The following is a 26,385-nucleotide window of genomic DNA, read 5'->3' on the forward strand; positions in this document are numbered from 1 at the left end:
ATAAGACGGGGACTGCCGTGCCGAAGACGCCGGCTCCCCCGGTGCCGGGGGTAGAGCCGCGTCCGCCTGTGGAGCACCGAAAACAGGTGCCTCCAGCACCGTCGACTCCGGCTCCGAGGCCATTGAGTCCGGTGCAGACAGGGTCACCACCGCGACCGGCGGTGATACAGTGCCTCCCGTCGACCCCAGAGACCTTCGCGACGGCGAGAGACTTGATCGCTCTCACGGAGCCGGCACCGCCCCAACCACCGGCACCGTCGGCACCGTTGACTCGTCCGGTCCAATCTAGGGGGAAACCTGCCTTGATGCGCCCTCCATCGCAGGGGCTGGAACCACGGCACCGGTCCAGGTCCCGAAGCAGGTCCCCACGCCGCTCGCAGTCCCGGCGCCGGATATCATCTCGGCACCGGTCGTACTCACGGCCAAAATCATCGTCGCGGCACCGCTCTACGTCTCGGCACCGCTCTGATCGTCGGCACCGATCGACATCGAGACGTAGTTCTCGGCACCGATACGATCGACGCTCGACGTCGAGAGGCCGCTCCCAGCACCGGGCCTACTCAAGATCAACTTCCAGGTCCAGGTCGGACTCTCGGCACCGTCGCGGTCATCGGCACCGATCCCGTTCTCGGCACCGTTCGCCGGCACCGCACAGGGACCGTTCATCTCCGGAACGGCACCGTACGGCACCGTACCTTCCGGAGCTCGTCTCGGCGCGGTCGGCACCGCCATGGCCATCTAGATCAGTGTCCCGTTCCTCAGATGGGGCATCGAGATCGGCATAACCCCCTCAGCCCCAGCCCGGAGCCCCCTCCCACACCCTGAACCCCTCATTTCTGGCTCCACCCTGGAGCCTAAGGGAAGCTCCAAGCCACTGCACTCCCCACGGGGCTGTGAGAGGGCTGTGACTGTTTTTTTTCGGTGGGTCAGTGGTCCCTGATAGAAAAAAGGTTCCCCACCCCAGCTTTAAAGGATAAGATAAAAAAGTCTTTAAAAAACTGTGTTCAAAATATTACCTATTTAAAAAGTTCATACTACACTCCCTCCAATAAAAACCCCACCCCAAAACAAAAGAAAAAAAAACTTGTGTAATTTATCTATATAACATTTGTTAATCCACAACAAAGAAATACTTCTGACAGGTGGTTTAAAAAAACATCTACCTGCCCTGAAGTACTTTGAAGTTCCTCAAAAGCTCTGTATCTCAGCAATTAAGCAAGAAAATCAGTTATGTGGAGTGTTCCAACAAATCAACGGAACTAGGTAACTTCTAAAATAAATTACTGACTATCAAAACAAACCTTTCAGATTAATTGATCTAAGCACTCTAAAAAGCCTTTGCTCAATTGGAATTCTATACAATTTGGATTTAGCTCTGCAGCTATTGGCCCACAGGAGTTTAGCTCTGTGCCGTTGAAGAGTCCTGTCTCTTTCAAGGATCTCTTTCATTCTCTCCATAATGCCAATTTTGGCCTCTTGCATTTTATTAAACCTGCCCTCTCATCCCCCTGCCATGTATGGCAGTTGGGCGCTTTGAAGTGGCTTCAGGAGATGAACTGAGCATGCTACTGTGGAGAGGACTCAGACCCTAATAAATTTGGTGGCCGGATTGGCTTGTTGTTCAACCAATGGGGAAAAAGTACAAAGGGATTACACAGCCCAATGAGAGACCCTACTATCTTGATGACAGCTCTGAAAGCCATCTCAGCCAGGGAAACGTCCCCAACCCCAAAGTGGAGGTGAGAGTCTGCTCCATCAGCATTTGAGGTGATGGATGTGGATGGAGAAGGTTACAGTCACCTACACTTAGACAGGAGCTCCTTCCTCTGCCATGACCCAGTATTTGAGGACTGTAGAGTATCGCTCAGGAAAGACTTGTGAGCTTTTCATATTTAAAGGGACTTGTCTTATCCTTCTCCTCCCCTTACTCCACTTAATTAAACCCTTCCTGAACCCAGCTCAGAGGACAGGCCTCAGAATAGAGAGAGAAATATACAAGAGGTGGGGAACTCACTTACAGGAGGAATTCCTTGCCCAATGAGCAGCTCTTAAACTCTGAGCCATGCAGTGGGATAGTGCTGGAGACCAAGTGGTATCCTGAACAGAACGGCCTACTGTCCAGCCCTCACTCTCATCATCTTGGGACTCATGCAGTCTAGAAGGCAGAGTGAACCCAAGGATAGATAGGGCTCTCAACGGTTGTCTCTTGGATGTCTCCCAAGTGAATGAAAACATACACCTCTACCCTGTTATAACGCGACCCAATATAACACTAATTCGGATATAATGCGGTAAAACAGCGCTCCGGCGAATCAAAGCAAGTTCGATATAACACGGTTTCACCTATAACATGGTGTTATATCGGGATAGAGTTGTATTCGGAACTAACCTTTTCAGCTAATATAATTTTACAAGTATTTAAAATCTCTTATTAGGCTGGCCTGATGACCTAGTAAAGAATGATTTGGGTTGTCACATGGCAGGCTGATTCAGGATAATCTTTAGGACTTGTGTTGTAGAATTGGCTGGGAGAATCACAGAAATAATGGTCTCTTTCTTAGAGAAGAGAAGGAAACATGGTGTATGTGACATTTTGGGGATGACCCATACCAGTAAGGGGTTCTGTTGTCTTCTGCCTCGTAACCTTGGGTGCCTTTATGCTGTGAAGCTTTGGTTCAGAGCCCTGACTCCAGTAGCTAGACCACAAGCACAAGGTTTCACCCTGGCCTCCACCAGCCTAGTTACTTTTTGCAAGGTGACACCAACACTGCTTCCAGTGTGAGGTCTCCCCAAATCCATCCATCCATCCTGAGTTCTTAACTCCCAGACATGTGGATTTTTTCCTTTCTGGTTCATCCTTTCTGATTTGTCATCACCAAAGACATGAAATCTGCCACTCAGACACTAGCTTATTTTGGCGCATACACTCCACACAGTTTGCACAACAGAGACCTCCTTGGGGTAAAAATAAACCAAACGTTTATTAAATAGAAAAACCACAGATTCAAAAATGAAATAGTAAAGGGAAGCAAACATACAAGTTACCCAGAAAATAAACATAAAGACCCAACCTCAGGCTTTACACGTTCAAATTAAATCAAATCCCTTTTCTAATACAAGTTACCTATTGCCTTTTGAACAGTTTCCCAGTAGACCCCCTGACATAGAGGGGATCCAGCATTTCATGGAGAGCACCTGCCAAGTGACTGTCCCTTTCTTTCTGGAAGACCACCTCAGTTTCAAGCCTCCTTTTTAAAAGGGCTTTTGCTCTTTTTCGTTCTCTCTGTCTCCTGGCTTGGTGACTCCTGGTTATTCAGGGTGGGGAAACTCTAGCTGGGATGTCTGTGTTAAATCTAAAGACTCACTTTTTGTCTTTTCCTGGTTGTACAATGCTAGGTGCTTGGAGCTAGGTCTGGTCTAAGCTACAGACCTATATCAGTATAATTGTCGTTCAGGGGTGTGAAAAATCCACACCCCTGAGCCAATGTAGTTATATAGTAACTCCTCGCTTAATGTTATAGCTATGTTCCTGAAAATGCTGCTTTAAGCAAAACAATGTTAAGCAAATCCAATTCCCCCATAAGAATTAATGTAAATAGGGTGGGTTAGGTTCCAGGGAAATTTTTTTCACCAGACAAAAGACTGACTGTGTGTCTATCTATACACATACACAGTATACATTTTAAACAAACAATTAAATACTGTACACAGCAGTGATGATTGTGAAGCTTGGTTGAGGTGGTAAAGTCAGAGGGTGGGATATTTCCCAAGGAATGCGTTACTCCTAAATGATGAACTAGCACTCGGCTGAGCCCTCAAGGGTTAACACATTGTTAATGTAGCCTCACACTCTACAAGGCAGCACGAATGGAGGGAGGGGAGACAACATGGCAGAGAGAGGCAGAGACATACACCATGTGTGTGAGTGAGTGAGAGAGATGCGCATTGCCCCTTTAAGTACGCTGACCCCACTCTAAGTACACTGCCTTTTTAAGTAGATCAGCAAGTTGAGACAGCAGCTGCTGCCAGCAAGCTTCCTCAGTCCTCAGCCCTGTTGTGTCCCCCCTCCCCACTCTGTGGAGATGGGGAGCGGGGGCAGGGGGACACCCTGACATTAGCACCCCTCTTTCCACACACACACAACCCCCCCCCGCACAGCAAGCAGGAGGCTCCTGGGAACAGTTCCAAGGCAGGGGGCAGGAGCAGCACACAGCAATGGGGGGAGGGACAGCTGAACTGCCTGGCAATTGATAGCCTGCCAGGTGGTTGCGGCACAGGGAACTTAGGGGAGTGGGGAGCTGATGGGGGGAGGGGGGGCTGCCAGTCCACCCTGGGTCCAAGCCCCCACCAGCTAGCTCCAATGGGCTGCTCTTTCTGCAAGCAATGGACAAAGCAGGTGGCTGCCAAACGTGTGTAGTTTTTTTTTTTTTTTTTTAATAGATTCATAGATTCTAGGACTGGAAGGAACCTTGAGAGGTCATCGAGTCCAGTCCTCTGCCCTTATGGCAGGACCAAATACTGTCTAGACCATCCTGATAGACATTTATCTAACCTACTCTTAAATATCTCCAAAGATGGAGATTCCACAACCTCCCTAGGCAGTTTATTCCAATGTTTAACCACCCTGACAGGAACTTTTTCCTAATGTCCAACCTAAACCTCCCTTGCTGCAGTTTAAGCCCATTGCTTCTTGTTCTATCCTTAGAGGCTAAGATGAACAAGTTTTCTCCCTCCTCCTTATGACACCCTTTTAGATACCTGAAAACTGCTATCATGTCCCCTCGCAGTCTTCTAAGTCTTCCCCAAACTAAACAAACCCAGTTCTTTCAGCCTTCCTTCATAGGTCGTGTTCTCTAGACCTTTAATCATTCTTGTTGCTCTTCTTTGGACCCTCTCCAATTTCTCCACATCTTTCTTGAAATGTGGTGCCCAGAACTGGACACAATACTGCAGCTGAGGCCTAACCAGCGCAGAGTAGAGCGGAAGAATGACTTCTCGTGTCTTGCTCACAACACACCTGTTAATGCATCCCAGAATCACGTATGCTTTTTTTTGCAACAGCATCACACTGTTGACTCATATTTAGCTTGTGGTCCACTATAACCCCTAGATCCCTTTCTACCGTACTCCTTCCTAGACAGCCTCTTCCCATTCTGTATGTGTGAAACTGATTGTTCCTTCCTAAGTGGAGCACTTTGCATTTGTCTTTGTTAAACGTCATCCTGTTTACCTCAGACCATTTCTCCAATTTGTCCAGATCATTTTGAATTTTGACCCTATCCTCCAAAGCAGTTCCAATCCCTCCCAGTTTGGTATCATCTGCAAACTTAATAAGCGTACTTTCTATGCCAATATCTAAGTCGTTGATGAAGATATTGAACAGAGCCGGTCCCAAAACAGACCCCTGCGGAACTCCACTCGTTATACCTTTCCAGCAGGATTGGGAACCATTAATAACTACTCTCCGAGTACGGTTATCCAGCCAGTTATGCATCCACCTTATAGTAGCCCCATCTAAGTTGTATTTGCCTAGTTTATCAATAAGAATATCATGCGAGACCGTATCAAACGCCTTACTAAAGTCTAGGTATACCACATCCACCACTTCTCCCTTATCCACAAGACTCGTTATCCTTTCAAAGAAAGCTATCAGATTAGTTTGACATGATTTGTTCTTTACAAATCCATGCTGGCTATTCCCTATCACCTTACCACCTTCCAAGTGTTTGCAGATGATTTCCTGAATTACTTGCTCCATTATCTTCCCTGGCACAGAAGTTAAACTAACTGGTCTGTAGTTTCCTGGGTTGTTTTTATTTCCCTTTTTATAGATGGGCACTATATTTGCTCTTTTCCAGTCTTCTGGAATCTCTCCTGTCTCCCATGATTTTCCAAAGATAATAGCTAGAGGCTCAGATACCTCCTTTGTTAGCTCCTTGAGTATTCTAGGATGCATTTCATCAGGCCCTGGTGACTTGCAGGCATCTAACTTTTCTAAGAGATTTTTAACTTGTTCTTTTTTTATTTTCTCTTCTAAACCTACCCCCTTCCCATTAGCATTCACTATGTTAGGCATTCCTTCAGACTTCTTGGTGAAGACCGAAACAAAGAAGTCATTAAGCATCTCTGCCATTTCCAAGTTTTCTGTTACTGTTTCTCCTTCCTCACTGAGCAGTGGGCCTACCCTGTCTTTGGTCTTCCTCTTGCTTCTAATGTATTGATAAAAAGTCTTCTTGTTTTCCTTTATTCCCATAGCTAGTTTGAGCTCATTTTGTGCCTTTGCCTTTCTAATCTTGCCCCTGCATTCCTGGGCTGTTTGCCTGTATTCATCCTTTGTAATTTGTCCTAGTTTCCATTTTTATATGACTCCTTTTTATTTTTTAGATCACGCAAGATCTCGTTTTGCCACATTTTCTATCTTTCCTACCCAGTGGAAGAGCTTGCTTTTGGGCCCTTAATAGTATCCCTTTGAAAAACTGCCAACTCTCCTCAGTCGTTTTTCCCCTCAGTCTTGATTCCTATGGGACCTTACTTATCAGCTCTCTGAGCTTACCAAAATCCACCTTCCTGAAATCCATTGTCTCTGTTTTGCTGTACTCCCTTCTACCCTTCCTTAGAATTGTGAACTCTATGATTTCATGATCACTTTCACCCAAGCTACCTTCCACTTTCAAATTCTCAACGAGTTCCTCCCTATTTGTTAAAATCAAATCTAGAACAACTTCCCCCCAGTAGCTTTTTCAGCCTTCTGAAATAAAAAGTTGTCTGAAATGCAGTCCAAGAACTTATTGGATAGTCTATGCCCCGCTGTGTTATTTTCCCAACATATATCTGGATAGTTGAAGTCCCCCATCACCACCAGATCTTGGGCTTTGGATGATTTTTGTTAGTTGTTTAAAAAAAGCCTCATCCACCTCTTCCACCTGGTTACGTGGCCTGTAGTAGCATGACATCACTCTTGCTTTTTACCCCTTTTAGCTTAACCCAGAGACTCTCAACACTTCCGTCTCCTATGTCCATCTCCACCTCAGTCCAAGTGTGTACATTTTTAATATACAAGACAACACCTCCTCCCTTTTTCCCCTGTCTATCCTTCCTGAGCAAGGTGTACCCATCAACACCAACATTCCAATCGTGTATTATCCCACCAATTTTCGGTGATGCCAGCTATGTCATAGTTGTACTTATTTATTAGCACTTCCAGTTCTTCCTGCTTATTACCCATACTTCTCGCATTTGTATTTAGGCATCTAAGATCCTGATTTGATCTTGCCTCCCAGTTTTGCCCTGACCCTCCTTTCCCTCTGACATTATAGCCCACGCTCCCTCCTATTTCCAACCCATCTTCCAGGTCTCCATGTTCTCCACTTACCTGTGGGCTTTGCTCACCTGTCCCCATCGCACCTAGTTTAAAGCCCTCCTCACTAGGTTAGCCAGTCTGTGTCCAAATAGGGCCTTTCCCCTCCTCGAAAGGTGAACGCCATCTCTGCCTAGCAGTCCTTCCTGTAATAGCATCCCGTGGTTGAGGAAGCCAAAGCCCTCCTGGTGACATCATCTTCGCAGCCAGGCATTCACCGCCACGATGACCTGTCTCTGCCCGGGCTCCTACCATTGACAGGAAGGATGGAAGAGAACACCACCTGCGCTCCAGACTCCTTCACCCATACTCCCAGAGCCCTGTAGTCACTCTTGATCCACTCAGTGTCACACCTTGCAGTATCATTTGTGCCCACATGGATGAGTAGCATGGGGTAGTAGTCAGAGGGTTGGATAATCCTCGACAATGCCTCCGTAAGGTCTCTGATACGGGGTCTCGGATATGGGCCCCCGGCAGCCACCATACCTCTCGAGATGAATTGTCAGGGCGACAGATGGGTGCCTCCATCCCCCTCAGAAGAGAGTCTCCAACCACCACTACCCTACGTTCCCTATTCGCAGTGGTGGCAGCAGACCTCCCAGCCTTAGGGGTACGAGACTTCTCCTCCTCTGCTGTAGGGGGTGATTCCTTCTCTCCTGTATCAAGAAGAGCATAACGGTTACCTATTACCATGTTATAAGGGAGCATAGCACAACTTTAAACGAGTATGTTCTCTAATTGATCAGCAACATAACAACAAAACAACATTAGCCGGGACGATGTTAAGTGAGGAGTTACTGTACCAACCCAACCACTGTGTAGACAGTGCTTTGTCAGCAGGAGAGCGTCTCCCGCCAATATAGATACTCCCTCTCAGGGAGGTGGATTAACTATGCTGATAGGAGCGTAGAGTGTTTTCATTAAAGCGCTACAGCAGTGCAGCTGTGCCAATGCAGTGTTTTAAGTGTAGACGTGCCCCTAGTCTTGTCAGATTGGGGAGGCAGTCCCTCCCTGCCTGACTGCCTACAACCCTGGTGTGAGATGGAGGTGAAGCTGCACCACAGATTATGAGCACAGTTTTCCATATACACAAATACATAAATTCATGACCACAATTTATATACATGTCACATAATGATCATTAAGTTTAGAACATTACAAACTTTCATAAAAGACCTTACTTGACATATTTTTATACACAGTAACACTGCATACAATCAGTTGAATCAACTGCTAATTCTTTGGGGTTCAGACGCCTTGTTCTGCCCTTGGGATGTCTGGACTCTGATTGTGACAGTGTTATTCTATCATTCTCTTCATCATGGAGGCATTGGTAAAAACTCCATATAGATGAGTGCACCTCCTCCTACTGTGTAAATGAATAATTTTGAAAAAGCTTCTAAAATAATCTTATTTGGATGGAAATGCAAAGTGAAAAGCTTGCTCTTCTTTAACATCTTAGCCAAGATTCCAATGCTTTTTCAGATTCTTAACTAGCACACTATTTCACTTCAAACTTTCACACATTACATTATAAAGTATAACTCTCTGCATGAGATTAATCCATAATAAAAATACCTAACAAGAAATCCATTGAAGCCATTATTCAACTTTATCCTTTTGTTTTATGCGACAGCAGCTGAAAAAATTTTCATCATCCAAATTAGATGTATAAAATTTCACATATCAACATTTTGCATACACTGCCAAGTTCAGGGGGTGAGGGTAGAATGCACTGGCCGGCAACTTGGATTGATTGGACAAGAGCAGGACTCCTTTGAGGTGCTCGGTTGTTTGGAGTCTCCAGAGGCCATTTCTATAGCAGTTCACGTAAAAGGATAAATGGACACAAATCAGATATTGGGAATGGCAATATACAAAAACCTGTAGGAGAACACTTCAGTCTCCCTGGACACACAATAGCAGATTTAAAGGTAGCCATCCTGCAGCAAAAAAACTTCAGGACCAGACTTCAAAGAGAAACTGCTGAGCTTCAGTTCATCTGCAAATTTGACACCATCAGCTCAGGATTAAACAAAGACTGTGAATGGCTAGCCAACTACAAAAGCAGTTTCCCTCCCTTGGTGTTCACACCTCAACTGCTAGAAAAGTGCCTCATCCTCCCTGATTGAACTAACCTCGTTATCTCTAGCCTGACTCACTCTTGCTTGCATATTTATACCTCCTGGAAATTTCCACTGCATGCATCCGACGAAGTGGGTATTCACCCACGAAAGCTCATGCTCCAATACGTCTGTTAGTCTATAAGGTGCCACAGGACTCTTTGCTGATATATTTCAGGCTGTTGACATTGATTTCTAAAGCCCTGTGATTTGGAACCTGGGTGCCACTTCATAGAATCATAGGACAGGAAGGGACCTCAAGAGGTCATCTAATCCAGTCCCCCCTGCACTCATGGCAGGACTAAGTATTATCTAGATCATCCCTGACAGTTGTTTGTCTAACATGCTCTTAAAAACCTCCAATGATGGAGATTCCACACGCTCTCTAGGCAATTTATTCCAGTGCTTAACCACCCTGACAGGATGTTTTTCCTAATGTCCAGCCTAACTCTTCCTTTCGGCAGTTTAAGCCCATTGCTTCTTGTTCTATTCTCAGACCTTAAGAAGAACATTTTTTCTCCCCCCTCCTTGTAACAATATTTTATGTACTTAAAAACTGTTATCATGTCCCCTCTCAGTTTTCTCTTTTCCAGACTAAACAAACTCCGTTTTTTCAGTCTTCACTCATAGGTCATGTTTTGTAGCGCTTTAATCATTTTTGTTCCTCTTCTCTGGACTTTCTCCAATTTGTCCACATCTTTCTTGAAATGTGGTGCTCAGAACTGGACACAATACTCCAATTGAGGCCTAATCAGCGTGGAGTAGAGCGGAAGAATTACTTCTCATGTCTTGCTTACAACACTCCTGTTAAGACATCCCAGAATGATGTTTGCTTTTTTTGCAACAGTGTTACACTGTTGACTCATATTTAGCTTGTGGTCCACTATGACCCCCCAAAACAACAAGGAGTCTGGTGGCACCTTAAAGACTAACAGATTTATTTGGGCATAAGCTTTCGTGAGTAAAAACCTCACTTCTTGTCTCTATGCATCCGAAGAAGTGAGGTTTTTACTCACGAAAGCTTATGCCCAAATAAATCTGTTAGTCTTTAAGGTGCCACCAGACTCCTTGTTGTTTTTGTAGATACAGACTAATACGGCTACCCCCTGATACTATGACCCCCAGATCCCTTTCCACAGTACTCCTGTCTAGGCAGCATTTACCATTTTGTATGTGTGCAACTGATTGTTTCTAAGAGAAGTACGTTGCATTTGTCCCTATTGAATTTCATCCTATTTACTTCAGACCATTTCTTCAGTTTGTCCAGATCATTTTGAATTATAATCCTATCCTTCAAAGCACTTGCAACCCCTCCCAGCTTGGTATCATCTGCAAACTTTATAGGTGTACTCTCTATGCCATTATCTAAATCATTGATGAAGATATTGAACAGAAGCAGTCCGAGAACTGATCTCTGTGGGACCTCACTCATTATGCCCTTCCAGCATGACTGTTACCCACTGATAACTATTCTCTGGAAACAGTTTTCCAACTAGTTATGCACCCACCTTATAGTGGCTCCATCTAGGTTGCATTTCTCTAGTTTGTTTATGAGAAGGTCATGCAAGACAGTATCAAAAGCCTTACTGAAGTCAAGATATACCACATCTACCGCTTCCCCCCATCCACAAGGCTTGTTACCCTATCAGAGAAACATGTGATGTCAGCTGGCATGATCTTGCTAACAGTCCTAGATTTGAATTTCTGGGTGCTGCTAGCAGGGCATTGTCTGGTGGAATTATGAATTCCTTATGTGTTTCCTCAGTTAGCCAGAGGAAAAAATGCTCTTATCAGTCTTTCTGTTGATTTAGGCAACGTAGTCCTTTTTCCCCCTCCCCCGCAAATGATACACTTGGGCCAAGTGACAGTAGTAATCTTTTTGTAATTTTTTTCTTGCATGTATTAAAAGTAACACTGACTAGGCTGATAGGTCCCAACTATGCAGTCCATCTAATTCCCAAATGTACTTTTTGCCCTATTTTGGATTCACTTTTTAGAAGACATGACCACACCCATCCTTTTCTTTGTTCTGACTAAGCTGCACTTTAATTTTGGGTTCCTTTTTGGTTTCCTTTCGTAGAACAGCTGAGAATGTGTGACTTGATTTATTTTCCCTATAACCTTCATCACTCTGAATGCCCTGTTAATCTCCCTGCTACTTTTTCTCCAGTGTGAAGAATCCTTAGCTTTTCAGTTGCTTTTAAAGTAATTAAAAGGCAGCCATTTTCTATTAGAAGCACACAAAGTTAAAACGTTTGCCAAATGGAAAATAAAATCAATAGAGAGTACAATATTTTCCATGTGTGTTGCACTGGAGAATGAAAACAAATTATACTATAACTGGTAATTGACCATGCTCTTCCTTTTTTGCTAATATAAAACAACTTGTATTGTATTTTAACATTATCATGTTTAAAAGTAGCAAAGCAAAATTTTAAATATAGGAAATCCCTTAAGATAGTAAGAAGTGTTTTGACAAGCCAGTCATGCAGCGTAATCTAGGTGGGCCTAAGCTTGCTGTTCCAGGGTTCTTTGATTTAAACAAGAAGACACTTGTCACATTAATTTTGTACAAGATATTTAATTACCTTCAGAATATTTTGTTCTTCAGTGAACATTCTTTTAAAAAGTATATAGAGAAAAACTGAAGTTAATAGCACTCAGGTTATAACTCAGAGGTACATAAACCAGATTTTTTTTTAAGTATCGAGCTATACTTTGAAATTCCAAGAGTTCACTTGTCACAACATCTGTCATGTTGCCTACAAGAAGAGTTTGTTAAAAAAAAAAAAAAAATCTAATAGAACCATCAAGATGTGTATATGCCTTACTGACTAACTGCTTAATCTTATTGTTGTAACCCTTCTGCTTCCTCCATCTCCCCCTCCCACCTTTTAATCCATTTATTTATTGATGACTTTCACTTTTTGCAATGTCTGAAATTTATTTTGTAAAATTCATCTGAACAGATGCAGTCTGTTTCTTCCAAAGTGAATTACACAATTATAAGTGATCAAAGTAATACGTAATGCTAACACTAATAGTGGCGTGTTTTTAGTTTGTGTAATTGTCTTGTTTTATTTAAAAATAATAAAATATATAGGAAAACTTTATTAAATGTACACACACGAGGTCCCTTTGGAATGGATACCACTTGCATGTTTAGGCCTTTCATATCTTTTTTGTTTACCAAAAAAAGGTTTGTTTATTTACTACAGAAACCTTTTAAGTTGTCACACTGTCAACTTTGTTGCTGCAGGTAATGGCATATGAAAGTAGATGAGTGGTCACCAACCCATGGATCGCAATCCACTGGTCAATCCTGGAGCCTCGGCCAGTCGATAGCGATCTCTGGGAAAGTCCGACAGCGCAGCGGCTCTCAGAGGCTGCCTGCCTGCCGTGATCCCACGCCATTCCCAGAAGCAGCTGGCTGCTGGCATGTCTCTGCTGCCCCCCTGGGGGAAGGGGGGCGGTGACGCAGCCCTGCACGATGCCACTGCCCCTAGCACCATCCCCGCAGCTCCCATTAGCCAGTTCCCGGCCAATGGGAGTTGCAGGGGCGGTGCTTACAGGCACAGGCAGCGAACGGAGACCTGCCCTCCCCTCCCCCCGGGGGTCGCATGCAGAGATATGCCAGCAGCCAGCTGCACCACCAGCCGGGAGCCGCCTATGCTAAGCGCCTCCTGGACGGAGCCTGCACCTCACACCCCCTCCTGCACCCCAAACCCCAGCCCAGACCTTCCTCCCAGACCCCACATCCCCTGTCCCAGCCCGGAGCCCCCTCCTGCACCCAAACTCATGGATCCTGAAAGTGCCTTTGTTCTTATACTACCACCTACTTAAAAAGCTTCAAGATCATGTGGTGAAAGTTGGTATCATTCAATTAGTTGAATATCTGGTATAAATTATTCTATCCAAAAAGACTAAGTATGAGCCATGTTGATATGCACTGATTTTTATATTCCATTTGTTACCTATTTTGGCATGCAATTCTAAGTGTGTAGTATCTGACAGATCTTGAATACTCTGCTATTCAAGGCAGCTGTGTTGCTGTCAATTGATTAACACATTGTATATCTATAGAGTGATTGTCTTTTTGTTGAGTTTATGTTCTAGTGTATAGCCTAAGGCAGTCACTGAGTTAATTAGCTCTGTGGCAGTACAACAGTACTTATAACCTGGATCCATATAATGGTTTTGTAATTAATTTACAGTTCGTATGTTCATGTGGGTGAGATGGCAAGCTCTGAAATTCTTGCACACGTAGTAAACTGCTACTTTCTGTGTAAGCTCAAAAGCTTCTCTCTCACCAACATAAGTTAGTCCAATAAAAGATGTTACCTCACCCACCTTGACTTTCTGTTTCAGAAAGTATTCTTCCCAACTGTTTTGTTCTGAATGCTGTAACAGCTTCTGTGTGTGGGACAAAGGATGTATTTTATTTTTTCACCAGTTCTCTCAACACTTTTTCTTCCTTTTTCTAGCCATTCCAGTCAACGCACAAACATCTGACAGTGGAAGAATTATTTGGAACCTCCTTGCCAAAGGAACAACCAACAGTTTCATATCCCAATCCAGACAGAATGGAGAAGTTGCAAGCTGACACTACAGGCAGAGAGCACAACTTATTCTTGCCTTTTTCACTTGAGCAATCAGCAGTGACACACCAACCATTGGGGAAACCAGAGAGTACAAGTGTCAAAACCAATGGCAGTACCTTGAATCAGCAAGAGCGTGTAACACCCATGCTGATTGCTCCAGCTTCAGTTTTGCAGCCTGACGTAAAGAATGTTTCAAACTATACAGTTCAATTAAGCCCTATTCTTAATTCAGCCTCAACAACAGAAGCTCCTTCTGCTCAGATACTTCCCAACCTAAACCCAAACAGTAATATAATGCAAGTTATGCATCAAGCTGCTAAACAGATGTCCCCACTTATGAATCAGCCACCATCTGATGTGAATCACATGCCACAAAATCTAATTGCTGGCCAAAATCAGTTCATAGCACCTTTGGCAGCAACTAATACAGGAAATGCTTCAAATACACCCTTTCCAAACGTTGACCTTCTGCAGAAACTCAGGTTGACCCCACAGCAGGACCAAATGCAACAGTCTCTTAGTAAAACTACCATGGCACCTAGCATTTCATCCACAGTTAGCCAACTTGCAACACCAGAAAGCTTCAAAGAATCCCACACCAAACCAGCATCACTGAGTACCAAAATAATCACGCCCCTTCAGGTATTCTATGGATTTATATATGCTTGTATTTCTTTTAAAATATTGCCAGGCAACAAATGCTTTGTCCTTTAAATTTGAACTTCCTTAGAAATTAGCTTTTAACTCTTAAGGGTTTCATTGTAAGCATTAGATGATTTGTTAAAATACTTGTAGATGAGAAATCTGCTCTCTTCTGTTTTCTCATTAAAATGTTAGTTTATAATTGAAATTTTTCTAACTGACTTAGGTGGTAGCTTTCTCAGAGCCATGTCAATGTAGCTCTCGGTCATGCCAACGGAATTTCTAACTTTGACATGGCATGGACTTCTTAGATGTTTTAGTTTTGTTTTTATCACTTACCATTTGTAGAGTTTCCAACTGAATTTGAAAGTATTCCTTCTGCAGAATTCTCTTCTGTGTTGATGGAGATTCTTAATTCTCCATTGCACTTCTCAGTATATATGGATATATTAGTGGCTTGCTAAATGGTCAAGAAGTTGCATTGGATTTCAACTATTTGTAGGTGAGAGTTGACAGGCAGAGCAAATTTGACAGTTAAACTCTACCAATAGGCACTATACTCTCCCTGTAATTTTCAGCTATCATAAATGATAGAGCTGTTTGTAGAAGAGCAGTTAATCAGACAGCTATCATCATGGACAAGTACACTGCAAGTAGTCCACCAATGTCTATAATTGCGAAAATGCTACTGAATGCTGATGGTGTGACTTCCTGGAATTAAAGGTGTTGTCACAGATTTCCTTCCTAGATAGTTCTGTAGTAGTGCTGCAGAAGTCAATAACAAGTTCCAGTCAGGGATTTATGAATGTATAGAACTTAATATTATTGTCCTGTCTTCAGTTTCCCCCTTTGTCATTCCTTCCAAGCGCTTCACCATTCCTATTTTGGACTTAATTCCTTGTTTGTGAATCTGTGGTAATACTTCTGAGAGGCTATTGGTTGCCCAGTTGAATGGGCAATAATTTGTGATCTACATCTTATGTAGATGGCCTTGAGGTCATTGATGTTTCCTCTTGGTCTTATTTCCAGAATTTTATTGCTAAACTTTTTTTCTGAGACCCAATTAAGAGTAGTGAGTCTTTTCCGTGTATGGAGGGTGATACCCAGATATAAATGTAAGAACAAAAGGTTTTGAGAGACAGCTTGGATGTGCAATGCTGTTGTGTGTAGTTGTGGTTTGGTTTGGTTTTCTTTTAGTTTTGTGCAAACTCACCATTTTCTCCATCTGTGAGTGCTGTTGCATGCTGTTAGCTACTTTTATGGTAGTGTTTAATTTAAACTGAACAAGCTATAGTTGATCTTCCTTCTAAACGGATGAATTTTCTCTTGTACCTACTTATGAACTGGAAGAAAACCTAAAATCTTCACTGATAAAGTTTGCAGATGACACAAAAATTAGGCGAGTGGTAAATGTGAGGAAGACAGGTCACTAAAACAGAGATCTCATTTTAAAATACTCTTTCTGAAATTCTAGCAAACTACAATATTCTCAGATCTCAATTATATATTGAGGTTTTTACATCTGCTTTTAGCAAAACCTGGAATAGAATTTTTCTGTGAACTTGATGATCTTGTCTACTAAAATTTATTGAGCACTTCATTTAATTGAGGTTGGTTTGCCATCATTTTCCAGTGTACCTTAAAATCTGGGTTCCAAGACTTAATTTTGTTTAGTTTCTTTTCGTTTCTTTTAGTCCCTGTCCTTGGAATTCTTTAACTATGGTTGAAGGGTTGCTGATTCTGCAGTCTTCAAATGTAAACTCCAATCCTGTAATCTTTTCAACTTGCCTTTACATGTTTTCATCTATTATTTTGCTCCATTTATGAAATATATAAATATAAAAAAACTGCATAGAATTGGATACCATGTCTGTCTTATTGTAGACCTTGATTTGTAATATCCAAGAAAATATATAATTTAGTTGGGGAAAAACAGAAGATAACACTACTAGAAATTCAGATGCTGACAATAATGTGTACCACACTTTTTTGTTTTTTAAATTGCAGACCATACAGCAAAACAAGGAGCCAGATGTATTTCAACAACCCAAGGCTTTGCCAAAAGCCAGCCAAGTAAGCATATAAACTTTTCTCCAGCAAATTAAATATTTCTCATGTTAAAGTTTTCTATTTTACAGCAAATAATTTCTTGTATCTTGAAGACTCAAGAACAAGACTGTAGTCATTAACATGCCCATTAGTCCTGTTTCCATCTCTGAAAGTCCGAAAAATGCTATCATGGTTAGGAAAGAGACTATAGTAGATAATGTTTTCACCCCTCAGCTCACAGAGAGCCGAGAATGGCTTTTCTTCAGTATGTGATCTCTTCCCTGCATGTTAGCTGTGCAGTGCTATGGGAGAGTGAACTAGTCTCTTCTGCTTTGTGAAGTATGAACAGGAATAGCAGACTGCATCATCTTTTATTCTGATGATGTTGCATGAACTAGAAAGAATATATCTTGACTCTCCAATCCCAGGTTCCGTTTGAACCTGTAGCAGTTTTTGAAAGCATTTTCATTTGTAGATGGTGGAATTGAGAAGCAGTAAGTAGAGAACGACATAGTTCCATAATTATTTTTACTTAATGTTTATATTGGGGTAATAACTAAGGGCCTCAATCTGTGCAAACATGGTAAATGACCGTCCCTATCCCCAAACAGCTTACAGTCTAAAAGACAAGACAAACATAACAGGTAGATGGGACAAATAGATGTGGGGAAAAGGGAAGGACAGCGTCCCAAAAAATATTGTGCTTTAGCACAGACTAGTTGTGAGCACAATTTGTAGCCAGTTGGTAGCAGTAATAATTGTAATCACCACTTGCTGTTTTTATAGATTCAGTTTTCAGATTGTTAGAACCACAAAAGAATAACCTTTGACCATCCAGGTCAATAGAATATCAAAATGAACTTTGAGAGTCCAGTCAGAAAATAGTTAGCAGTAGCCAAAAAGCAAGATCATATCTTTTAAAATATACTTGACCTCTAATGATTTTTATTTAATTATTTACATCTAAATGAAATACACAATGAAATGTAGTCGTTACTGGTGGCCAGCAGCATCTAAACTGATTAGTGGCTTTACAAAAATCCATGAATGGTACGGCTTTTAAACACTATTACTAAATCATGCCATTCTAATTCCTTTTGCATTATATAAAAGCTGCTTTAGTAGCATGTTCATCTCTAATCGGGAGGGCAGCAAAATGACTTTGTTCACAGTTCAGTGCAGTCTGTAAATTGGCCAGAAGTCAAGGATCAGTTAAGCAGTGTGCCCACAGTAAAAAAAGCATCACTTTTTAACTCAAAAGACAATTTAGTGTGCTGGTGGTGTGCCACTGACCAAATGTGCAGGTTTAAATGTGTCTGATGATTTTCAAATTAAATCTTACTGTGGTATTTTCCCTACTATGTTGAATTTAATATATATTTTGCAAGGTTTAACCCTTTTGATATGACTCTCTATTTAAACATTCAGGGTAGATAGTTTTGCCCTATTTCTTTTCATAAGATTTTAAATTTCCAAGGGAAGCTTTTTGTTTGTGTATAAAGTTTTTATTTGAGTTTCGCCGTTTATTTCTGCTTTCCTTCTTTGGTGAAACTGTTGGGGTTGTCAAAATGAATCCCAAACGTTTTGGTCATCCAGAAAGCCTAAGCAAAAGAAGCAGGTAGATCAGTATATTCAATATAAAACTGAGGTGACAGGGAGTCTTCAGATTAATTACTTGAGAGCGTGAGCTTTCCCTACCCTCCTCACACAGATCTAGCCTTCTGACATTTTGGGGCTCTTAAACTTGAGGAGAAGGTATGCGGTTATACTGACCAAACTCCCGATGTAGACAGCACTATGTCGACAGGAGACGCTCTCCTGTCAGTGGAGGTAGCATCTTAACTAAGTGCTACAGTGGCGCAGCTGCAGTGCTGTAAGTGTAGATAAACCCTCAGTTCTTGCTACTCTGATTTACTTTATATGGAGTTAAGAACACAAGAGAGTAGTGATTGCAGAGAAGTACTGTGCCTACAAAGAAGATAAATCTGTATCTTGTTCAGGTCTTAAAAGTTTTATATTTATAAAGCAAACTGATATGACTCAACTAATTAAGCTCCAATGCACTTCTTTTTATGCATGTAAAGCTTTAATGTTTTATACTGGTATTTTGTGTCTTATATGCTACAAAAGCCAGCTTGTTACAGGTATACATTTTAAGGAACTCAGTATGATAATGGTCACCCCTAGGTCCCAGTGCCCTGAAGAGCTACTAAATTCCCTAGAGTTCCTGAGGTTCCTAATGCCTCCCAGTAGTTGATTAATCTATTTTCTCTATCCTGTCTTCTTTGAAATCATGCTGTATATGGTTCCATTTGTTAGTTTGTTTTTAAAAATTGCCTTTGCATGAGATTTTTTTCAGCTGTACAACTACCTAAAGTGCCAAAAAATAATTTATGATCAAAAGATCTACAGCATAGACAGACACCAGCAGTGAGATTTCAAATGAAGCCATTTTAAATCCTCCCAGTTCTTAATCTAATTAACTGATTTATTTGACCTTAACAAAAATTTAATCTGCATCCGAAGAGTAAAGAGAAAACTTCAGACACTTTTCTCATCCCTGTCATAGGCTGAAACGGTAAAATGCATCAGTCTTATCTATGAAGGCGGTAAAGGCTCTTCCATAATCTACAGATATAGGTGTTAGTCTTTCCAAATAGGTATTTGTCTGTTCCGAGTTTGATATAAAAACACTCTCTAAATGTCTATTTAGATAACCTATGTAGCAATAATGGCTAATTCATCCAGATTCTTATAAAGGCACTCATCTCCACAGTGTATGTGAGTGCTTAATTATTTTCCTTTCTTTTGCAGGTCGCACCTCCACAATTTGTTACAGTCACAACTACAGTGACTCCTTCAATCCTCTTGTCTCCTAGTGTTTTCCAGCAGTCAGCTACAAAATCCACTGAAATAGAGAATAAAGCCAGCTCCTCTTCTCCTCTAACACTTGGAACAACAGAAATTCAGACAATGCCTCCTACTGTTCTCAGTAGGTCTCAGCTCCAGGAAACCTTAATACATCTAATAAAGGTACTGTCAGTATCAGATGAAACCACTTTGGGTTTTTTCTGAATACAGAGGCAAGTAATGAGACTCCGTGCACTGGCAACTCCCATTGGATTCAATAGACGTTACAAGAGCTCAGCACTCTTGGGAGCCTGATGATTCCACACAGGTCCCATGTGTAGAGATGGTCCCTTGACTCAAGGTGTCTTTCTTCCCAGGATGGCACAATTTACTTCCTCTCTGGGATCCAGGTTTAGTGATGAGGTGGGGAACAGCTGAGGGTAAGCCACGAGGGACATGCATTGGGCCTCTTCCTTCTCTATCCACATACATCTCTGTAAAAATCTGCAGAAAAGTTAATGCAGCTTCAGGATTTATTAACATTCCTATGGAGCCCCTCCTGCTGCTTAGCTCCCTCTTAAAGGGAGTTCCAGGGGTGGACTTCAGGGCTGCAGTCTTTGGCAGCACAGCTCCAATGGATCTGCACTGAGTGGAAAGGAGCTCAGGGACTTGTGCAGAGACCTCTGTATAGTGGTGTAAATCTCACAGGGTCTGCAGAATTTGTGGGTAGAAAAGTTGCAGAGTCCCTGTGCCATTCTATGGGTTTTTATGCTGAAAGGGGTGAGTTGATACAGGATTTTGCCCACAAGAAGTTGAAAATATGTATGTAAAATCAAAATATATTTAATTAATAGCTCAACCTGGAAGTAACTTGACCATTACATTTTTATTTAACAAAATGTTCCAGTTACAGATGAGTTATCTTTGCCCCTTTTTTAGGGGCATGAGCTCACCTTGAAATAGAAGCAGGCATTCTGATTAACGAATTAGAAAGTTTTAAATGAGTGTGCTTTAATGCCTCAATTAATATTTCTGCTGCAATTCTGTTTTGCAACTTCTGCTGCAATGTTCCTCAGGGCAGCTCTAAACTTAGAACGCTGTAGCAGCACAGCTGCACTGAAGCAATTGCACCACTGTAGCACTTCAGTGAAGATGCTACTACGCCAACAGGAGAGTTTCTCCTGTCGGCATAGTTAATCCATCTCCGCGAGAGGCGGTAGCTTTGTCGATGGGAGAAGTCCTCCCGTCAACATAGCACTGTCTACACAGGGGGCAAGGTCAGTATAACTATATTGCTCAGGGATGTAGATTTTTTTCCCACCCCTTGGTGATGTAGTTATACCAATGTAATGCAGACCTGGCCTCAGTAAATCACAACAGAGCTATTGCTCCGAGAGAGCCATATAGCAAGAGGATTATTTAGTCTCTTTCTGTTGTAAAATTAACACCAATGTCACAAAACTTTGTGCAAAACAGGGCTCTCTTGCTCTTTCCACACTGATATCAATAGGTCTTGCCTACAAAATGCAGCTCTAAAAATAAGACTACAGAACCACAGCTCCTAGTGATAGAATTGTTAGGACTGGAAGGGGCCCATAGTAAGTCATATGATCAGCTTTGGTGGCTGTTTTTGTTCTTTTGCATGACCTGCCTTTTTTTGCAGGACCTGCAGCTGCAATGAAAAACACTTGCTGACCCAGGAAAAACCTGCATACTGAGCTTAACTGCCAGTCTTTTGTGGGGAGTTTTTATTTATTTATTTATTTGTTTATTTTATTTTATTATTGGAGGAAGATTTCACAGATTTCTGCCTGTAATCTTGAGGACACTATTTGTGCTGTTCCGGTTCCAAAGGGAGCAGTACTTTTTATGTGCAGTCTGTATATGCCGTATTTAGACAGGAACCTGAAGGCTGTCACCTGTATTCCCCACTCTGAAGAGACACAAACTCCATCTTGAGGTTTAAGTTATGCACAGTTAAGTAGCAAAAATCAGCACTTAAGTGTATGTTTTTAGTTAATATTCTGCATGTGCTCTTTTCCCCTCCTGCAGAATGATTCCAGTTTTCTCAGTACTGTTCATGAAGTCTACTTGCAAGTCCTGACCAAGAATACAGACATCAAACTATAATTGTCAGTTGAACTGAATTAACTTCAATATGTCTGCTTCTGAAACAATTATGCCTCATCTATAAAGCTGTAATATTTTTTTAAAAAGAATATTTAGTTTTCAGTGTCTTGAATTTTGAACCTGTTGGGAAAGACTATTCCTTAAAAATACTTCTAAAAGTAATCTAGGTTTCACTGTGATCATCACCAGCAAACCTTTGTTTCTAAGGAAAAGTTGTTTAGTTGCATATGAGTTTTCATTAGCATTAAGTGAATGTGCAAATGTTTTCTCTGACCTTTTTTATTTCTAGCTATCTTCAGTATTGAAGAGTTAAGGGGAGCAGTGCTGTTTTTAACCTATCAGGTATACAGTACACTACACAGTTCAGAACAAAACTCAGTTGTAAAACCCACTTCTGGTTCTAAGGGCTTTGTAGAGGCTGGGTAGGCTCATTTTTTATAATAAACTGTGGTTGGTTGGTGGAAGATACTGCAGTCAAGCTTGGAGCTGGGTGCCCTTAGAGCTAGATGTTTGAGGTAGGGGTTAAAAATACTTTTGCCCATTCCTGAGGAACAAACAGCTTTTACCCAATGCACATCCTTATTTTGAAACTGTTCCGTTAGTTTTTGGTTTTGCATCTTTGGCAACAAACAAGTGTCCAATGAAATATGCTCGATTTCTCTAAAAAGATCTAATTCAAAGTGCGCACAATCCTAGGATATGGCAATCATGTGTTCTTTAAGTAACAGCCTGATTCTGTAAATTTTTTAAATCAGATCTGGGGAAGAATATCACTCTAAGACTATTATTTTCCTATTCCCTGGGGCTATATATGATATTTGAAATATGTTGTTTCTGTTAAGCTAAGGACGAGCCAATGCCAGAATTGAGTTTCATTATTCACTTGTGTTGGCACTGTAGTGTTGAAAACTATACAGATGCGGAACAATTACAAACTGACACCCCCCGCTCCCTTGCCTCCAAAAATTTTTTTCACATTGTGTAGTGTTGCATTGTGTTTAGTTGAAAAGTGAACACTTCTTACATATGGTTTACCATTTCAGTATTTACCAGTGTAAGAATCAGACTTCTTCATGTCTCCCCTTTTGAAGTCAGAGAAGAATCTAATGATATTTTACTATGCTGCTATTGGTCTATCTGTGACTTATATTTATTTCTATATGGCATGAAAAGGTAGTTAGTAATACTTTAAAGTAGATCTCAGTTGATTCCAGCAATAGTAATTTTAAGGGATGATTTTTGAGTAGAGAGGTCTTGGTATATTTGGTAAGGGATAATTTGTAGTAAATTTAACCAATTAGGATGCTTTGCTTATTTTTTCCAAGCACTATTGCAACGAAGAAGGAACAAGTTTTGTTTGGCTCTACAAAATAGAATATCCTAGGGATTAGTTGTAATAATGTTGACATAGTCAAGAGTGCACGGTCATTTCATTGGAAATGATCAAATAAGCTTTAATTGTGACTCCATCACAAATCAGTGGGTTTCTTACAGTTATAACAAAATGTTTGTTTGCCTTTTTCATGTCTAATAACTATTTTACTTTGAACTTTGTTTTTGAAAAGAAAAGATTTTTGTTTGGCAAAATCTGCCTTCTGAAGAGTTTTTCAGCCTTTGAACTCTGTTTTCAATTTAAAATATTTAGTATTTTTATGTTAGTGTGCAGAATTCAGGGAAACATGCTAGTGATCATGCGTATTTACCAAGAAATATATTAGCATTAATGGTAGCATTTGAATTCAGCAACAAAGACTTTCTGGACTTTGTAAGGAAGAAGGTGACCTTCCTATTCACCTACTAGAATTATAATAGCATTCACAAAGCAATGTGAATTTGATTAGTTTATCTAAACCCATACACCTGATCCAAATAAAACTTGTGAGGACCTTTTGGGAGGAGAAAGAACAGGAAAAAATGCCAAACTAGAGAGCAGTGCTCTTGGATATAGTCCTAGTGGACAATAACCAAGACCCTCAAACAGGTGTCTTTCTCAGGCTTCAGCAAAGACTGAAGCAGTATTTTCTTGACTTTTATGAGCATTTCTACTAACTTGAAAAGGAGGGTGGATGGAAGGATGAGTTCCCAAGTATAGAAATGAGAAAAGGAGCTACTGAGATGATACAAATTACAAACATTTCTGTTAATTTTCGGTTAAATACAGTCTCATCTTTAAAATGTCATATCCAAAGATTTATATAAATGATGGGACACTGAGGATTTCCCTCATATGGATTGTACTTTCATTTGAAGTCTGTAAGTCATGAATAGTTTACGATAAAGGGAATGTTATTTTAAGTAGCAACAATAGGGTTTGATTATAATCTAAACCCCAAACATTTTACATTTTTGTTTAATGTGCTTGTGTTATAACTGTCCAGGAACCTCAACACGATGTTGGTAGATCCAAGTTCTCTTAATTTTTATATTCTACTAACCTGAAAAAGTGTCGTCTTCCCAGCTTGCAGAATGAATTTAAATCCTCGTGACTGAGCAAGCTTTCTAATGAGTACAACTGATTTCTGTTCATATTGAATTCTTACTCACATTGACTCCACCTGCTGTATGTATAAACAGACGCACACTGGGAGAACAGGAGTCTCCTGCATATGCAGAGTGCCATGATAGTGCTTTTTGTAATATGACAAGATTAAACAGATAAACCTCTTTAATGAAGAACTGCATTGTAAAACAAGCTCTGCTGCAACATAAAACTGGAGATGTTTTATAGTGTGGAAATTGTTCGACAGCTTTATTCTGGTTATTTTAAACTTTTGTATTCTAAAATGGTCAAGTTTGTTTCATTGCTTGATTCATGTTAGCTGCATGTACTGATCGCTAATACATAGCTAGTTACCATGGGTCATCACAGCAACTTAACATGATCATTTAAAGTGGCTTTTTGTTTTGGTAAAACTACTACTTGTACCCATTAGTTCTGAAAGTGAAAACAATTAGTTTAGACTATATTCCCAAAATTAATTATCTGTCTAAGCACGTATTTTCTATGGTCAATGTTAAGTCACTTTAAAAATGATAACCTTCTAATCAATGATGGTTTTAAGATTTACAGCTTTATTATTATTCACAACATTAAAATTGTTTCTCAGTTTTGTAGCTGTTAAGTTAATATTGCAAAGTTGTATGAAAAATACCGAACAGCTATTAATTTGGAAGCAATATATCTTGTAAAAGTAGAAAATATTTGCTAAAGAATTTAGGCAAAGTGTGAAACTGAAAGAGTAATTATTAATTTTAGTTTCATATAACAAATGTTTGACTTGCCAGGTATTTCTATTCAACATGTTTGAACATTTGCAGCTGGACATGTTTCATTTTGCCTACATTTTGTTTTGCTTCATTTTGGTACATTCCTTCAACCTATAATGCCCCATCTAATCAAGTATGTAATTACTGGGAAACTTTCAAAAGAGAGTGATTACTTTGGAAAGTTATCTTTAAAAATATGTGAGAAATCAGCCACTTTTTCCAGCTATTTGAATTGCTTCTTGCTTACAGCATATCTTTACAGGAGGAATGTGTGCAATATATTTCACCTCAGTTTAGTCTGACATTGTTGTGAAAATGTTAAGATGCAATATCTTCCTTCCACTTTAAATTGGAAAAAATTGCAATATCTTTCCCTGATGGTCTATTTATTTGTATCTATTCTGTGCTTGGGCACATTGGTGGGGGGTGTTTTAAAATGTAAAGTATGCATTTTTAACTGTCAGATTATTATTATTATTTTTTACCACTTTCAACTGCACCAGTTATTATTTACTTGCATGTTCTTACAGTATGAAGATGCTCAAGACATTGGGGTTTTTAGTAATGATTTCTGGAAACATATGGTATGCAAACAAGTTTTTTAAAGTCAGTAAACATAGATACTGCATCACTAACATTATGGTATGGACTTCTTTATACCATCTATGTATGTTTGCAAATATTAAGTTATTGCATAAATGTTTAAGAATTAGCATTTTTCATCCAAAATTTTGTATGTTTGCAAATATATTTTTGTAATAAAATTTCAAAAGCAAATATTTCAGCACCTCTTACGATCTTCCGGTGTTTTATTTCATTTGCAGAGATGGAAACTAGCTATAAGTGTAAACTCAAAAGGTTCATTGGGGTCATCCATCTTGGTGCCTTAAATTTTAGATTTTGAATTCGGCAAACCAACCAATCTTCATCCTGTTCTAAGAAGTAAATCTATAAGATCTGTGTTGCTACTACTGCAGTTGCTTCCATTGGCTTCCATCCTAATATATAATTTTTGTAGTACCCTTCTCATCCATTCTAGCAGATGTGTGACACTTGAGAAACCAAATATTAATCGGAAACAGTTTAGATTTAGACTTGGTGGTCTGGATTAATTCAGCAACTGTCACTCCATACTAATTGATTATGGTAATACTGTGCTGCCCAAACCACTGGTGAATTATAATAGTTTTCAGAGTAGCAGCCGTGTTAGTCTGTATCCGCAAAAAGAACAGGGGTACTTGTGGCACCTTAGAGACTAACAAATTTATGTGAGCATAAGCTTTTGTGGGCTACAGCCCACTTCATCAGATGCATAGAATGGAACATATAGTAAGAAGATATATATACGTACAGAAAACATGAAAAG

At 40.6% G+C, this 26,385-nt stretch overlaps 1 protein-coding gene across 1 annotated transcript in view; it reads left to right on the forward strand.

Annotated features, from left to right (window-relative positions):
• The window catches only part of DCP1A (decapping mRNA 1A), a 59,256-nt gene extending 33,447 nt beyond the window's left edge, over window positions 1-25,809 (forward strand). Inside the window, exons 7-10 of the mRNA XM_005293207.5 lie at window positions 13,965-14,723; window positions 16,731-16,796; window positions 19,587-19,805; window positions 21,675-25,809. Of these exons, the coding sequence (XP_005293264.1) occupies window positions 13,965-14,723; window positions 16,731-16,796; window positions 19,587-19,805; window positions 21,675-21,752 (1,122 nt within the window). The 3' untranslated portion in view covers window positions 21,753-25,809. The remainder of the gene's footprint in view (window positions 1-13,964; window positions 14,724-16,730; window positions 16,797-19,586; window positions 19,806-21,674) is intronic.
• The last annotated feature ends 576 nt before the right edge of the window (window positions 25,810-26,385 follow it).

This window comes from Chrysemys picta, chromosome 7 (assembly GCF_011386835.1).
Source record: "Chrysemys picta bellii isolate R12L10 chromosome 7, ASM1138683v2, whole genome shotgun sequence".
In the NCBI taxonomy this organism is placed as follows: domain Eukaryota; kingdom Metazoa; phylum Chordata; order Testudines; family Emydidae; genus Chrysemys; species Chrysemys picta.